The following is a 15,614-nucleotide window of genomic DNA, read 5'->3' as shown; positions in this document are numbered from 1 at the left end:
TCGTGTTTATGTTCGCAGATTTTATTAGAATGCAGAAAGTATCTTAACATCAAGAGAATTACTCCAAATCTCCTGCCTGTTTCTAGACTACAGTACTAAAGTGAACTCTAGTTTCTATATTTTTGTCAGGCATGTCACCTGTATGCTACATTCTCATCATAAACATCTTACTGAAAACCGGAAAATGTTAAAATCTTTGCTGAACCAACAAAAAAATAAAGACACATACAAACAAACCATTAAATGGAATACAAACATCATACTCTTAATATTCACGTTACATGATTTACAACGTGCACCATGTGCTGTATAGGCTGTGAGAGCTTGTATACGTGGCTACATATTCACATTTACAGAATGTGTCTCACCTAAACATTCACCTTTGACCTCTGATAGTGATCCGATTGTTTATTCTGGCCCCTCTGAGTACTTGAGCAGTTACCCTGGGGCAGTTAGTTATCAAATGTGCGTGGGTTCGTTTTTACAGTGGGCTTATGACTCGCACACGTGTACGCAGTATGCAAGCCTTGCAGTGTGTGTGCATGTGTGAGCACGGTTTTGTACTTTTGTGTGTTTTTGCCCGAGTGTGAAACCTGTTTTCCACTCCTCTTCCGTCAGACAGTCTTGTAGAGGAAACAGAACATCTCATGTTGAGTCGGCCCACTTCACATGGAAACAAACGCAAACACACACACACACACAAATTCACATGCACATGCATGCAAACAAACACTGTTCCGTGTCTGATCAGACAAGTTGTGATAAACACCTGAGGTGTGTTGGTCCGACCTCAATTGTGTCATAGGGTATTCACAAAGCTGCAATTTTAAATGTACTGTATGTTTTTGTCACTATTATTTGTTCAGTGATCCTCTATCGCCATGGTTACAACACCTACAACGGGTTTTTTATTAACTGCACTAATGCGGGTGTTATTGTGGTTGTGAAAATAGAATTCTATGTTTTAAAATATCAGTGGATTAAATGTCACCAAAATCTGTTTTCTTATTCTTTCTTTTCCTTTTTTGGTTCACAATTGTTGAATACCGCCATTAAAATTGTGGCATTTTGAGTAATTGACTCAAGTGAACCAGACGTTAGCAGATGTTCTACTGTATGTCTGTGTGTGTGTGTCGGGTGGGGTAGACTCATTATTTGCCCTCTAACAGGCTCACAGAAATATCAGGCTCCATTCTCAGAGCCGTGGTCTCTGTTGAGGACAAAGATGACAAACGGTGTGATGAATGGACCCCAGCACAAACATGACACAGTATTTAATTAGCACACTCTTTGTGTGTGTTTGTGTGTGTGTGTGTGTGTGTGTGTGTGTGTGTGTGTGTGTGTGTGTGTGAGTGTGTGATTACTGTTTGATGACAGCAAAGTGGGGCTGAAACACACACACACTCACACATCCTCATTATTATATTTTTGACTTTAATAGATGAAATCCATTACCCAGCTAACCCCTCACTCCCAACCTAAACCCAAGTATAAACGTCAACATTCAAACTTTGGCGTTACACTGGACTTCATGGACCCACTTCTCAAAAATGTCCTCAATATGAAAGTAGGATCAGCATCTCTGTAGTCAACGTGTAGAAATGATAAGAAACACGCAGAGTAATGTTTTCCAGCGGTGAAAACACTGTTCCTGTTTTACAGATAAAAATAAAGAAATGTGGTCACACTCGTTAAGTGTTCAGATGAACGTCACAATCTTGGGCTACAGAGGCCATAGAGACCATTTTCGCTGTCGACATGACATCTCACACACACACACACAGACAAATATATACATGCTGAATATGATTCTTTAATGTGTCGTGTGTGTGCGTGTGTGTGTGCGTGTGCGTGTGTGTGTGTGTGTGTGTGTGTGTGTGTGTGTGTGTGTGTGCGTATGATAATATTGACAGTTGTAATCTGACTCAGGACACAAAAGACTTCAACTCTAAAAATCTAACGCCTTGCTATGAGAGGTCACAGCTATGTGTCACACACACACACACACACACACACACACACACACACACACACACACACACACACACACACACACACACACACACACACACAGCTGGTCCAGGTGGTGAGTATTGTCTAATCTGAGACAGGGAGGTTCAGCGTTTACTGCATGGGAACCACTTATATTCTATTAACTCTCAATGAGCGCTAGTCAATATATGTTAAACACAAACACACACTTCTGTATCACACAGTCTCTGCAGCAGTGAATCATTTTTCTCAGCCTTTATCACATTATACTCAGTAAATGACGGAGGCGAGCCGGCATTTCTGCTGACGCGCGGTTTAAATAATTAGGAGTTACAGACAGACACGCAAACGCCACGTTCAGATGACCACTCGGTCTCATTTTGCACAAAGGTAAACAGAAGCAGTCACCTTTTTAATTTAAACGCCTTTAAAAAGAAAGGCTGAGGATAAACGCCGCAGCTGTCAGGATGGCGACGCACTATTACGCAGTGTTTCACATGCGAGCTCGCACAACCACAGACCACATGTCCACAGGGCCTTTCCCCTGAAAACTGAACAATGGTCACAGATCTGCTCTGATTTACATGAATCTAGTCTGAATCTTTAGGATCATTCCGCAAACTCAAATTAAATGGTTTCCTTGCAAACGTCACGCCCTGTTCGAAAACACGCCACATCTTTACGAAGCCAGGGGAAATCGGCTCCTGACCACGTGACCATGTGGCTTTCTGATGATGGACACGCCAGAGGAGTCAGGAGTCGGTGTCTGCCTGACTAAAGTTTAATAATCTGCCGAAAATGATAATGTCATGAGTCAGGTCAACAGCATATCATCATCATAATCATCATCATCATCGTCATCATCATTCTCGTTATCTGTGTCATCTTCCTCCTTCCTGAAAACGCAGATCTGCTCAGTCAGTGACAAGCAGTTCCCCACAGTCGAAGGTATTGATGAATGCATGTAAATGATACTGATTGAGCTCTTTTGTGTGGCTGTACTGATGTGTGAGTAGGACTGACTGGGACCTCCATGTGTGACCATGACGAATAAAACTCGCTTATGAGGTCGTCGTCTTATTATTATTACTATTATTGTTATTATAATTGTGACTCCTATTTTCTACAACTAAAAAAGTGTGAACAACTACAGAATTCTATTCTTTTTTCTTTTTTTTTTTTTTGCTGTTTTAAAAAGCATATTTTAATGATCCCAAAGAAAACATTTGGATTGACAACAAAAAGGTTCATTGAGGAAGCAGTGAAACGGTCTTGTGGGATTTGCGCGAAGGCGGTGGTTTGCTGGTAAAAGGCTGTGTCAGATGAGGAAACAAACAAACAAACAAATAAATCAATCAATCAAAATACATCTCTATTTCAGTGGTAACGGTCACCAAAAAACCCCGCTGAGGGTCCGTGCAGGCAGGATAGCAGTTGTGCTCTGTACTGGAGATCAGACAGGGGGAGACAGAGCCAAGGTTTAGGAGAGAAATCCCACCCACCGAGGAGGAGGAGCGCAGCCAACCAGCCTGAGCACCGTTCGAGCGCTGTGACAGACAGTCACAGAGAGGGAGACAGCGGAGGGAAGGAAGGAAAGACTCTGCACACGAAAGCGCAGCTCGCCTGGACCTTGTTTACTTCTGTCGGTGCGGGTTCCTCTCAGCGCAGGCGGATTATGTCAGAATTCCTCCTCTGAGAAAAACTTCAGCAGCAGCTTTGGGATTTATCTAAGCGGGAAGCTCGAGTTGGTATTTTGAGGATCTCCGTCGGATGTGCAGGAAAAATCATTTAGACGCGTTTGTTTCTGAGTCTGATTTTTACGCCCAGCTCTGATGACCAGCTTCTGAAATGTATCATCCACCCAGGTGAGAGGAAGCTCTGTGTCCGTGAGTGTGCGTGAGTCTGCGTGAGTGTGCAAGCACGCGCTGTTCGCCAACTTTCCCACAGCCCCGGCCGGGGTTCCCGCTACCAGGGGCCAGAACGCGGCACTCTTAACTCCTATCGGTGTTCTTTTCAGATTTTCTTTCTGGTGGAGTCATTTCTCTTATTGCGTGGTCACAGCTTGTACAACATGCGTGACAGACACCTAGAATGAAATCATTTTCAATTCTTTTTTTTCAATCGTTTTTCTTAGCTCTTTTAATCCAATAACGCTGTCGAGTGTGATAAAAGCTCAGATGTTAGTGTTCCTCTGTATCAGCGCCGGTTTCAGCCCCATGATTGACCACATTACGCACAGGCGTTGGCAGCACACACTGTGGGCATTTCACCCGTACTCCTCCAAAATAGAATGATTGGGGTGTTGTTATATCATTTATATAAAATATCACCATATTTGCCAATAATGTGAAATGTGTAATTTTCTTTTTCCTTGCAACTGTTTTTCTGAAGCTGCCGTGATCCAGACTGAGAGGTCTCCGTAACCGCAGCCTCTCAGGAAAGACCCAGTCAGGCTTGTTTGTCTCTGTCCTTTTCTTGTAACAGCACTTCTGACGGCCGCCAATTACTGGACTCTGAAGGGTTATTTGGAAGTTGGGAAACTGGGGAAGGTTTTCTGCGCCTCTTGGAGGCGCACACGTACCGCCGGCGCGAAGGAAAGTTGCATGTTGAAGGCATGGACGCGCGCAGGCAGTCAGTGTTGCATTTGAGAATGAAAGATTGTGCACAGTTCATGGGTTCTGAAAACTACCGCCTACCTCTCTTTAAATGGAAGCGTAAAACTGCAGATGTGCTGCTGAGAAGATTTCCTTACGCATTACTCGCCTGGACCTTTAATTACAGGAATTATCCCAGTCTTTTCTGGCACGTTGCGGATGTCATTCTCTGCCTTTGCAGTTTTTGGGGCCGTTTGCTTCCCTGTCAAGACGGACTCCCTATTCCGATTGCGCACAGTTCTGCGCCGAAGCTCACGAGAGATTACCATCAAACAGGGGTAGCAGGCGTCGACGCGGGAGGCAAGCGGCGGCTGCTGGATTTGCGGGCGTAAAACGCGTAAAAAAGCAGATCAGTGGAAGTTGCGGTCCATAAAAGTTTGATTATCGGTCCGCGGGGATTGGATTTGGAGCTTTTTCAGTTCAGCACGTCCTCATAGATAATGTCATCGGTAAATGGGCTGTAAATTTTTTGATGCGTCACACTCCAGCAGCTGAAATGATCGCACCGCGCAGCGCTTCTTTGTTCTCAAATTTAGTTTGGAGCGCGCTCCCGGTCCGCTGGCAGAGTTTTATTTCATCTAATACGTGCGGCGCAGCACGCTTGGCTACTTGATTTATTTCCACACAAGTCAACGATCTGCTGCAATCAGCAACTTTTAACAATAGAGACGCGTCGAGCGCATCGTTTGCTCAGGAAATGTGTTCCTATCTGAGCGGGTACATGTTATTGCACATGAACTACAAACCGGTGTCGGGCTTGAGCCAAGTCCTGTTCAAGTTTTTATTTACAAAGTTTGTCACCTTTGTCCGTCATCGTCACATTAGTTCCAGCTCGAACAGTAGTCCATTTAAAAGGAAATGGATTCACGGGCTCCGTCCTTGACGCGATTTGCCACAGGTCCGCTGTTCCACTGTTGTAGAAAGTCATGGAAGCCCAAGCTGACGAAGACGCTCTGTTCATCCAACAGACCACCGAACCGACCCGATGGATGGCCCCCCGTAATTGCAACACGAGCAGCCGAAGGTGCCCCCGGACAAACCTCCCGTTCAGTAAACGGCGGTGAACAGAGTCCCACCCGAACAGGTGAACCGAACCAGATGCCCCGACGCCGAGTCCCCAGCTCCCCTTTCGACAGTCTAGGCGTGTTTCAGACAAGGACAATCTTCGCTCTCCCTCGACGCCGTTCCAGTGGATATTTCTCCTCCGACAGCGACTCGATGCCCAACTCTCCGCTGTCGCCGAGGCCGCCGACGATTGATAGTGCGACGCAGACACCGAGCCCGAGCGGCCAAGTGATGCTGCACGCTCTGGAGCGCATGGCTCAAAGGTTCGGAGGAGTCGGAGCACGGGCGCAGCAGTGGCACGGTGAGCACATGCAGCCTGCAGTAGTGTCCATGGAGGCAGGCAGAGGAATGTTGGTAGTCCCGCTGCTGCACAGCTTACTCCTGCCACACCCAGTTCTGCTGATTCAGCCTTTATTCGATTTTTTTTGTTTGCTTGTTTCATAAGTTCTCTTTTTGCTTCTGCTACTCAAAATCCTCCCGGTGCGTTTTCCCAGCCCAGTTGTTGTACTAATATAATAACACAGACCTGGAACTACTTGATAATGAATGAAACAATGTAAAACTTTGTGCACATTAATCTTAACAAGCATATCAAACATCAAAATTGCACTTTGACCTCAAAGTTATGTGTAATTTGTTTGTGTTGGGCTTATTGTAGCTGAACTATTGTTTTTATGAATGACTTCAGCTCTCTGGCAGCAGCCTGGGATTAAGCATTTTCATTGACTCATAGTAAGTTTACAGGAAGGAAGAAGGGTCTTGACTTTTGGTTAAAGCAGCCACACCCAAAGGTCTGTGAACATTTGGAGAAAATAATTCAGCACCGGTCAGAGTCTGCTCCTCCACCCCCGCCATATCTTCTTCCTTCCTCACTGCTGGTGTCTGGAATGAACCCTAATTTTAACCGATCAAAATGTTTCTTTTATATTTGCTATTTGCATCAAAGAAATAAGACGCACTTACAGCAGCCTTGCGGGTGATAGAGGTAGTCTATCCTGTTGCCTGGTAACAATTAAAACTGTGACCTGAGGGAAGAAAATACTGTAAACAGCAAATGAAGTAACACCCAAAGAACCTTTACAAATCACAGCGAAGTTCAGCTTCATTCAGGATCCTCTTGAGATTTGAGCTGACAGGTTGTGTTTATGATTCACAGTGTTGTTACCGGCAGCACTCTGACTTTTATAACATAATAGCGATGATTAGCTCCACTCATGTCTGTGCTGTTTTTTTTTTCTATTGCAGACAAGATAGCAGTCAAAACAGGAGTGCGTGTCTCTGTGTGAGTGTGTGTGTGTGTGTGTGTCTCTGTGTGAGTGTGTGTGTGTGTGTGTGTGAGAGAGAGAGAGAGAGAGAGAGAGCATGTGTGCGACCTTTTGTATGTTGCAAAACAGAAACGATCTGATAGTCGGGATAAAAGACAAACAGAAATGTTGGTTATCATGGCAACAGGCCTGACTGCGCTGGAAAGTCGACCGTCCGAGCTTCTGGAAGATCAGGTTATCTTTTTCTTGTGTTGCTCCCTGACGACACAATTCCAGCTGTTCTGTCACAGCGCTTCAGATCACACCTGCCACCAGATTTTGTCAGGCCAAAATGACTTCGAAGTCTTTGTCACCATTTGATTTGTTCAGCTGCTTTGAGCTGCATGAACAAAGGGGACGCAGGAGGCAGCCTGTGGAAAAGCTGAAGGAAATGCAAAGCTTGGTTCATTTTCCTCCTCTCCTCCTCACCCAGGCCGGGCCACTTTCAGTCTGGCTGCAGGCACATCCTGCATGTTATTGCATTGGTCTCAGCTTTTTGGTTTGACCTGTCCCATCACCATTACCTTTCCTCTTCATCATTATTTAAAGTCCACAAAGCTTGAAGGGATTCTCATTGTGTCACACATCACATGCATGCAGACTGCTGTCTGCACAGGATTGTGCTCTATGTTCTTCAGCAATGGGTCTCTGTATCAGTCTAACTGTTGGTGTCATTTGCTCTGTCTTATCAACTCTTGGCCTTTTCAGGGCACGCTTTCCACAGCTCTAGCAGGTCACAGAGTGCAGCAGTGGAGATGCAAGAGGAGGCAATCGGGAGAGAGCTCCGTCGCATTGGAGACGACTTCAACAGACAACTTCTCTTAAGGGTCAGTGATGCAGTGAAACCTCCAGTGATGTGCTTGAACGCTCAATAACAGACTTTAATTTACATTTGTAATCAAACCTTGATTGTGTGGACGTCTGATATTAGTATCTTTGCTAGAGACCTATAGGGCATTGTGAAATAATGAGTCATTTCTGTCCAACAGTCCAACAGGAAACACAAACCTAAACTGAGAGCTCAACTAGTGGCTGTGTTTTCTATATAAGTTTGTGCTCTAGTGATATTTCCACAGGGTGAATATGTGGTCAGTGGGGGAAGATGTAGCTGGTTATTTCCACAGCACTTAGTGTGTGGAGAAAAACTCTGATGCTTGAAGCTGTCGAAAATCCAAAGATAACAAGAAAATGACTGTATACCATAACAAAAGCTTCACCGCTGGAATGAGATAAACCTCTGCAAAAAACCCTCAGCTAGCTTTTAGCAGAGCGTGTAACAACAACGTGGTGCAGTACAAACAGAGGTTTATTTGTGATGAGAACCAAAGGAAAGATCTGCTGAAATATCTTCCAAGGCCTCAGTTGCAGCTGCTGAGTGCAAATAAGCAGATCTACATGACGATATTAGCTGTAATTTGATTGCTAAATTACGTAGAGATACAGCCGTTAAAGAGAGTCTACTGCAGGAGTCAGTGCACGTTGATTCCCTCTGAGGTGTCCCATAGGTTTGAATTCCATTTTCACCACGTTCTACCCACCCCAAGAGCTGCAGGCAAAAATGAGTGACCTGAACTCCTGGAAGAGTCAGAGAGTGCAGGAGGAAGTCAAAGGGTTTACGACATTACCTTATGAGCATTTCTGTGTCCTCTTAGTTAGAATTTCACAGCCCCCGTGGTAACTTAGCAACGGTTGTGTCATTTTTAGAGCACGTAAATCACTTTTAAATGATTGTATGTGTCAAACACAAAAAACAGAAGCTAGACAGTAGTATGAGGCAGTCCCCTTCTTCATGTGCTAATCACATTATTACAGGGATTTACAGCCATGAACGCTGTGCTTTGGCTCTCAGACAGGGTGTGCTGCAAAGTTGCAGTAAGAGTTGATTTCCCCTTGGCAACGTTTCTGATTGTTGCGTCATCGCAGATTTATTAATGCCACTACTGCGCTGCTGACTCGATGTTTTCTAAGCCAAAAGAAAATAGTTGGAATTAAAAAAATGATATCAGGAAAATGATTAGAAGAAAATGTTTTCGAGCCGTGGGTGTCCTTAAAATACCTCCTCGATGATGAAATAAACATTGGCGATATGCCCATCTTGCTAACTTCTGACACTCTGAGATGTTTTTAAGCATTGGGATAAGGATCCAAAAGGCATGAACTGGAACTCTTTAGGAGATTATATGTGAGGGCTTCGGCGGTTTGGCATTTCTGGCAAACCCGTCATTACAGAGGTGTGTTGTTCATCCATATTCAAGGCTTTGGTCTTCATCATTACATTGTGAAATATGTGACTCGTTAAAGATCCAGTTTAGGTGGCCACAGTGATCTGGGAAAATGAGCAGACAGTAAGCAAGCTCAGGTAGAGCTTTGAATCATTCTTAAGAAGAGAACAGATGGAGCGTAAACCCTGTGTGTGCGTGCGTGTTACCTCTTGTGAACTCCAGAGGAGAGTCATCCTGAAAGTGTGTGACACAATGTTGAGAAGGCAGAAAAATGAGGAAGGATTGTTCTCTGTTCTGTGTCCAGGTGTTCAGGGTTCTGCAGTCATGCAATTTCTTTACCAGAGATTTTTTTTTAAAATTCAAAATAGAACAGTGACTTAAATATGCCACAATACCTGCATGGAGCAAATAGTCTGAGCCCATACAATTCAGATGGCTTCAACCTGGCTTGTCAATCTGAGTTTATGAATCTTTTGGACTGTTGAATTCCAAAAATGGCTGATTAGGGTGGTATTTAAGGGGGTTTTCAGATAGGTGGGTGTTCAGGGCCATTTAAGTGGGAGCTCTCACAGAGCCTGCAGTTAGCACCCATTTATCTATCAAGAGATTTTAACCTCTGATTTTGGGCGTGATTCGCTCACTGACAGCTAATCCTGGATGATCCTTGGAGCTATTGTCCTACATATCGTAGGATCAGCTTAACTTGGAATTCCCTGCCTGAATCTGAGAGTGACAGGCAGGAGATTTTAAAGAGGACCTAAACTAGTCAACAAACGTGCCCAGGTCTGATCAGCGGGCTCAGGTCCAAGACATTAGAGGTTTCAGCAATCAGAGAAGAAATCCCATGTGTAGAGGTTTACACATACAGGAGCCAGGCAAAACTGAATCACCAAGAGGTACCCACCTGTCTTCCTCTCTCACCCTCCCAAACCTTTCACACACTCAGCAGTTAAACATTTACACAATATGTGTGCGATTATGTGTGGCAGTCAAACATTTACGCACTGCATGTGTCTGTTTTCAAACATCTCTTAGCTCACTGTGTGTGTATGTACGTTTGTATGTGTGTGTGTGTGTGTGTGTGTGTGTGGGACCTCCTTCGTGATGGCATGGTTTGCATTGTGACTCAACCCTGTGAAGAAAAACACTCAAGGAGAAAAGTGCAGGTTCTAATTATCCAGCAAACACACAGACACAGACACACACACATGCACAGAGGCACGCCACATGCAGACAAAAATGTCTCTCACACACGCTGAGGTGAAACTCTTTGTCCTGATGGCAAAAATAACCGAGGAACACTGTGGACCGGGCAGGCCCCACAGTTCTGGCCTCCCCTCTTTGCGCCCATTAAGTGATCTTCCATCTTCTCACTGCTGTTCCCAGGGTCATGGGGGGAGTGTAGCCTAGCCCAGCTGCATTTGGGCGAGAGGCAGGATCCACCCTCGATGAGCTCATCGCAGGACCAACAGAACAAGACAGACAAGCATGCACACTCACATTCACACCTGAGGACAATTCAAATTAGTATTGGCCTGTCATATCAGCAAACGCTCTCAGTACTTAAAAATGTTCAATTACAGGGAGAAACAGAACAGAACAGGGTGAGCTGCAGTCACATGCAAGTCCTTTAAAGAAGTGGAGCTTTCTGTCTTTCAAAATGTGTTGTGCATGGACAGGGAGCTTGAAAATGATCCTCTCGGAGCGTCGGGGAGGGTTCTTTGGTGGAGTGAGCTGTGTGTGCGTGCATGTTTGGAAGTGCGGCGTTGTTTGGAGAGCTATTTTTGAGACGCATCCTAAGTGGTGGCGCTCACACGAACCGTTTGCTTTTTGTAGTTTCTGTGTGTTAGAAACGCTGGATTATTGGAAGCCATCCAGCCCTCGAGGGCCGCGACGTCGCCGCTGTCCTAGCAGGTAAACAACACCTTCACCTGTGACCCCACTTTCCTGGGTGTTCGGGCCAGTTAGGACAGAAAACCCGGCAGCAATGCAACCCTAGAGGAATGGCTCTGAATTCTGCCCCGTGCAAAAACAGAGCAATAATAATAAACTATCTGACAATTTTATGCACATTTATTGTTGTAAATATACTGGAAAGACATTGTTTCTATGTCTGATGCAGCAAATGCTGAACTCAGGGGACAGCTGTTTCCTCTAATGACGCCTTCTGACATGTCTATATTTTCAATGTAGGATCACAGATGGGAATAGAAACCAGACTGCTTATGTTAGCCCTCAATTATAAGCAGATTCAACTGTCTGAGTCATAACAGTCACCATTCACCCTCCAGACGCCGCTGATATTTAAGAATTGAGAGAGTTTTAGCATCAGTACTGATACAACCATCTCTCTCATCTGATGCTCTGTGTGTTTCCAGCTTCTGGACAGTGAACTCTTTAAAGGAAATGAAATAAGTCATGTGACTCTTGAGTACCTCATTGATTTAATTTCTCCTGGAGGGATTTCTTGCTGTCTGAGCTTGTAGCCAGTTCGTCTTTTGTGGTGGATGAGGTTGTGTGTGAATGAGGGAACTATTAACGCATTAGCAGTTAGTGTGTGTGTGTGTGTGTGTGTGTGTGTGTGTGTGTGTGTGTGTGTGTGTGTGTGTTTGTGTGTGTGTGTTAAAAACAAAGTCTTCTCTCGGTAAAGTTGGTTTAGACTTTTTAATCCAGCTACATCTGCTCCTCATTGCACTGGGAGTCAAACATCTCATTAAACGTCATATTCAACCTTGTTAAACACACACACACACACACACATACACACACACACACACACACACACACACTAACCCCAGCAGTGAAATATACTCAACAGAACACAACAACCTCATTATTATATTACCGGTATATATTAAAACATGCAACATACCGGTAATTGCAATAGCTGCTTAGGAGTCTGATCTCACAAAGTGGTTAGCACTAGGCCCAACTGGTTTCAGCTACTATCATGAAATGGAACAGTTTGTGTGCTTTTAGTTCCCAGAAGCACACTAGTCTGACATAAGGTAACGTGCACCCAAGGGCCAATCTGCAGTTTCCAAGACTGTTAAAAGCCCCCCCCCCCCCCCACCTCCCCCCCCCTTTTTTCTTGGTTTGGCTCTGCACACAGCTCAGCATGCCCAAATTACAGAAGTTCAGGATTAAATCATGCTGTTGTGCTCCGCAGCTCTTCGGCTGAGTCATATGCAGAATTAGACGCAGACTGATTTATTACAGGCTTGAGTTAGTGGTCTTTCCTTCACCTGTTTCCTCCTCAGGCATTATGGGTTTCTGAGGTTTCTGGCGCACTTTTCAACCCCAACCAGACAGATGTGACATTCTTTTCCTGCCCTCCACCATGATGAACCTGCAATTGGGAGTCTTGCCTGAGAGAATAGGTTCTTTCTCTGGGCAGCAATGCTTAGTTCATCACAGTGGAAGAACTCATTCTCACTGCTGTCAATCCAACACCCCAACCCTTCCTGAACCAGGGATTCAGTGTTGTGTTGTTTCTGGACAGTGTTTTCCTCTGGAGGAACCTTAGAATGCTCCTTCAGATGTGAGAAAACTCTTCTCTCCATCTGACAGATCTCTGTTGTTTAGGGGCCATCACTGCTGGAGCTCCATGTGCTGAGTTTCTGACCAGAAGAACTGGAGAGTTTAGGAGAAGAAGCTTTAGAAAAAGTCAGAACTTCCCAAGTGCATCGAGTAGATGAGATCTGTTTAAAGAGATACAGGAAGGAAATCTGAGTCATACAATTTAAAGCAAAGTGATTGATTATAAAGAGTTTTATAGGGTTGAAAGGCACATTCTGATAATTACCTCTATCAGCTCAGCAGATGTACGGTATCCTTTTTGAGGCTTCAAACACACACACACACATGCATTTCAAACACATCAAAACCTGTATAAATATACTGTGTATATACATCCACAGAAAATGACATGTGGAAACATCAGGAGTAAAAAGAGCCAGGCATGATGTAGAGGACTGTATTTACCTGCTGCTTCCTGCATGTAAACATACGCTGCTGCGTCTTCATCTTTTTGATTTTAAATGAGCAAGACAGGGTGAGGTGAACATTTGCAGTAATAACAGAGCATCAAATGCAAACGGCAACGCATCAAAACCCAAATCAATGAAGTGAAAGAGTTCATTCCCACTCTTCTCTGGACTGTATTTTCAATGCTGAAATTCTCCTTCTTTTTCCTTTTTGTTTTGCAGAGGATGGGCCGTTTGCTGCACATCCCCCAGGAGCCCATCGTGCTGCTGTGCGTGAGCGTCTTTCTCCTTGTGATTGGAAGGATAATCTACCTGCAAGGCAGCGCAGACAGTCAGCACCACTCTCAGGTTTAGCTAGCAAAAATAGCATTTCTATTTGATGATGCATCCATCTCTACTGCTCAGAGGCTGAATATGGACCTTGCTTTTCCAAGACCTCACCATCTTTTCAAACTGAGGATGGACATTTTGGACTCCTTTATGGGAACGTTAATATCTTTGATGAACTTTAGGTTAAGTTTCTCTTTCAGCAGCTCTTTTTTCTTACAAGCCTCTGCGTTTCTACCAAAGATTGCCACATTTTCATTCCATTCCAGCATTTGAGATGAGCAGCTCAGCAAACATTAAAATGTGCCTTGTAAAATTGTCTGTACATTTTTATTTTTCTTGCTTTTTTTTTTTTAGTTGTGCACTTTTTGAATTCCTTTGCAGTCAACTCTAGAGACCCAGGGTTGTTAAAACATGGGTCCAACCTTTCTACCTGTAGCCTATCCTATATTACGAAAGCTTTATGTATGCAGAAATAATCTTGCACGCCCATGAGGTCAAGGTGTAGATACCTGCATGGGAATAAAAACTAGACCAAACTAGACCAACGTTTTAAACTAACACAGCAACCACACGCTGTTCGCTAACCACTGTGTCATTTACATTTATTGTGTGCCCTTGAACTTAAAGAGAGATTCCGTCTTTTGCCAGTGAGGAAGTGAACACCAGCAAAAACCTTTATTCCTGATAACAGTGTTAAAAAGCCATGCTATCTGTTCTGTATTTTGCAAGACTGATTTTACTGTAACATGAACGTGCCCAGTCTTTTTGCTGCTGACCAGAACAACACCAGACTGGTCAGATCAGATGACAGAGGAGGCTTCCTCATCAAAGTTACAACATCATAAGGTTTTATTTACACTTGAGAAACAGGCATTAGACCAAAGACTTTGCAAAGTGGTCTGAAGTGAATCAACAAAGAAAGAAAATGATAAAATCATTCTGTTTTTCTTATTTTCTGGTCTTTCGGTGTCTGAAGTTAGTCAATGTGGCCACTATAAAGGAGCTGGGAAAGTCTGTGCCCGTTCACTGGCTGAAGTTATCCGTGAAGTTACAGAAGGTTTTTTTTCCATGATGGTTTCACAGGTCACCTTAGGGCAGTTTTGTTAAAGCCCCAATTATTTTTTATTGCAAATATATGCCAAGATAATTATTGTCAGGGGTTACATTTTCTAACACCAACCGTTGTTACATTTCCAGTTTTCCCTCATCTGACCTTACAAAAGCAAACATCCGCAGTCATATTGTGTGATGCAGCGGAACTGATAATTAACACACTTAGTCAGAGGAAATAATTTGAATCAGAGTCTGAAATGAACCTACCTAGCATCACAGAGGTGTCATCTAGTTCTCATGTGTTGTCTGGGCATCAATCAAAAAAAAAAAAAACACTTGTGTGAAAATGTGTTTCTGGTCGACACTCAAGCATGTGCTTCAAATTAGGTCCCAGCAAGGAAGATGAAGGAAAATTCCCTCAGTCAAACATGGTTTCCTGTCATGATAGGTGGACAATCAGTGTCATGATCAATTACTGTGTATGTTTAAGCTTAGCTGGGGTATTTGCACAGTCAAAAGGATTAAAAAAAATAAGGTTGCAACGTGTAAAGGAAGTGACAGAAAACTGCAATGACAGTTGAAATCATTAAAGTGATCGTCTGACCTCGTCTGACTTTTCATCAGCTGTATTCCTGTACGTGGTTTCTGATACTATACCACGTGAAACCTCAATGCCTCATCTGGACACGGTGCGCAGTGATCGAGGTGGAAACTGAGAGATGATTAAGGAACCTCTCAAGCTGATATGGAAACCTGCTGCTGCCTTGATTCAGCGCCGACATCTGAAGGTGACAGGATCTGGGTGTGATGTTTAGGTTTCGCCGGAGCTGTACTGTGGACTGCTTTTTTTTCTGACACTTTGGAGATTCCTTGAACATGAACGTTCCTGTTGTTAATGGAGAAAAGGAGAAATGAAATGAAGTGATGGGAGAGCTGTTAAAATGCTGTACAGAAAAGTGTCTGTTGGAGGAAACAGAAACTCTTCTGAATACCTCAGTGCAACTGTAG

General features: G+C 44.0%; 1 protein-coding gene and 2 long non-coding RNA genes across 8 annotated transcripts in view; 1 reads left to right on the top strand and 2 right to left on the bottom strand.

Annotated features, from left to right (window-relative positions):
* Positions 1-3,550: 3,550 nt before the first annotated feature.
* Positions 3,551-13,869, top strand: bcl2l11 (BCL2 like 11). Of its 5 annotated transcripts, none has more exons than XM_029835664.1 (4): positions 3,551-3,857; positions 5,615-6,012; positions 7,724-7,842; positions 13,446-13,869. In XM_029835664.1, exons 1-4 carry the CDS (start codon positions 3,841-3,843, stop codon positions 13,575-13,577), a joined length of 666 nt encoding a protein of 221 aa, XP_029691524.1. In that variant the 5' UTR covers positions 3,551-3,840; the 3' UTR covers positions 13,578-13,869. The 5 variants fall into 5 exon arrangements, 4 of the variants coding, with proteins under 4 accessions (XP_029691524.1, XP_029691525.1, XP_029691523.1 ...); XM_029835665.1 differs by lacking the exon at positions 3,551-3,857 and adding an exon at positions 3,865-5,095; XM_029835663.1 differs by lacking the exon at positions 3,551-3,857 and adding an exon at positions 11,074-11,151 and having other exon boundaries at positions 5,117-6,012; positions 13,446-13,581.
* On the bottom strand, positions 12,491-13,183 carry LOC115249654 (uncharacterized). Its single transcript, XR_003888341.1, has 2 exons — positions 13,043-13,183; positions 12,491-12,938 (listed from the first exon to the last, which is right to left on the bottom strand). It is a non-coding gene; the product is annotated as an uncharacterized lncRNA (long non-coding RNA).
* A 24-nt stretch (positions 13,870-13,893) lies between the features above and the next one.
* The window catches only part of LOC105416342 (uncharacterized), a 38,087-nt gene continuing 36,366 nt past the window's right edge, over positions 13,894-15,614 (bottom strand). For both annotated transcript variants that reach the window (XR_003888336.1, XR_003888339.1), the window contains one exon: positions 13,894-15,492. This is a non-coding gene — a long non-coding RNA (uncharacterized lncRNA). The remainder of the gene's footprint in view (positions 15,493-15,614) is intronic.

The sequence above is a fragment of the Takifugu rubripes genome, chromosome 4, assembly GCF_901000725.2.
Source record: "Takifugu rubripes chromosome 4, fTakRub1.2, whole genome shotgun sequence".
Lineage (NCBI taxonomy): Eukaryota > Metazoa > Chordata > Actinopteri > Tetraodontiformes > Tetraodontidae > Takifugu > Takifugu rubripes.
The sequence above is the reverse complement of the archived record's forward strand: the minus strand, read 5'-3'. Positions and strand labels throughout refer to the sequence as shown.

What these genes read in the sequence shown, in the direction of transcription:
- bcl2l11 (XM_029835662.1), top strand. Translation starts at nt 5,505, where the DNA reads ATGGATTCACGGGCTCCGTCCTTGACGCGATTTGCCACAGGTCCGCTG. An exon ending in ACGGGCGCAGCAGTGGCACG is followed by an intron (nt 6,013 to 7,723) that starts GTGAGCACATGC and finishes TGGCCTTTTCAG; the next exon opens with GGCACGCTTTCCACAGCTCT. An exon ending in ACAGACAACTTCTCTTAAGG is followed by an intron (nt 7,843 to 13,445) that starts GTCAGTGATGCA and finishes TTTGTTTTGCAG; the next exon opens with AGGATGGGCCGTTTGCTGCA.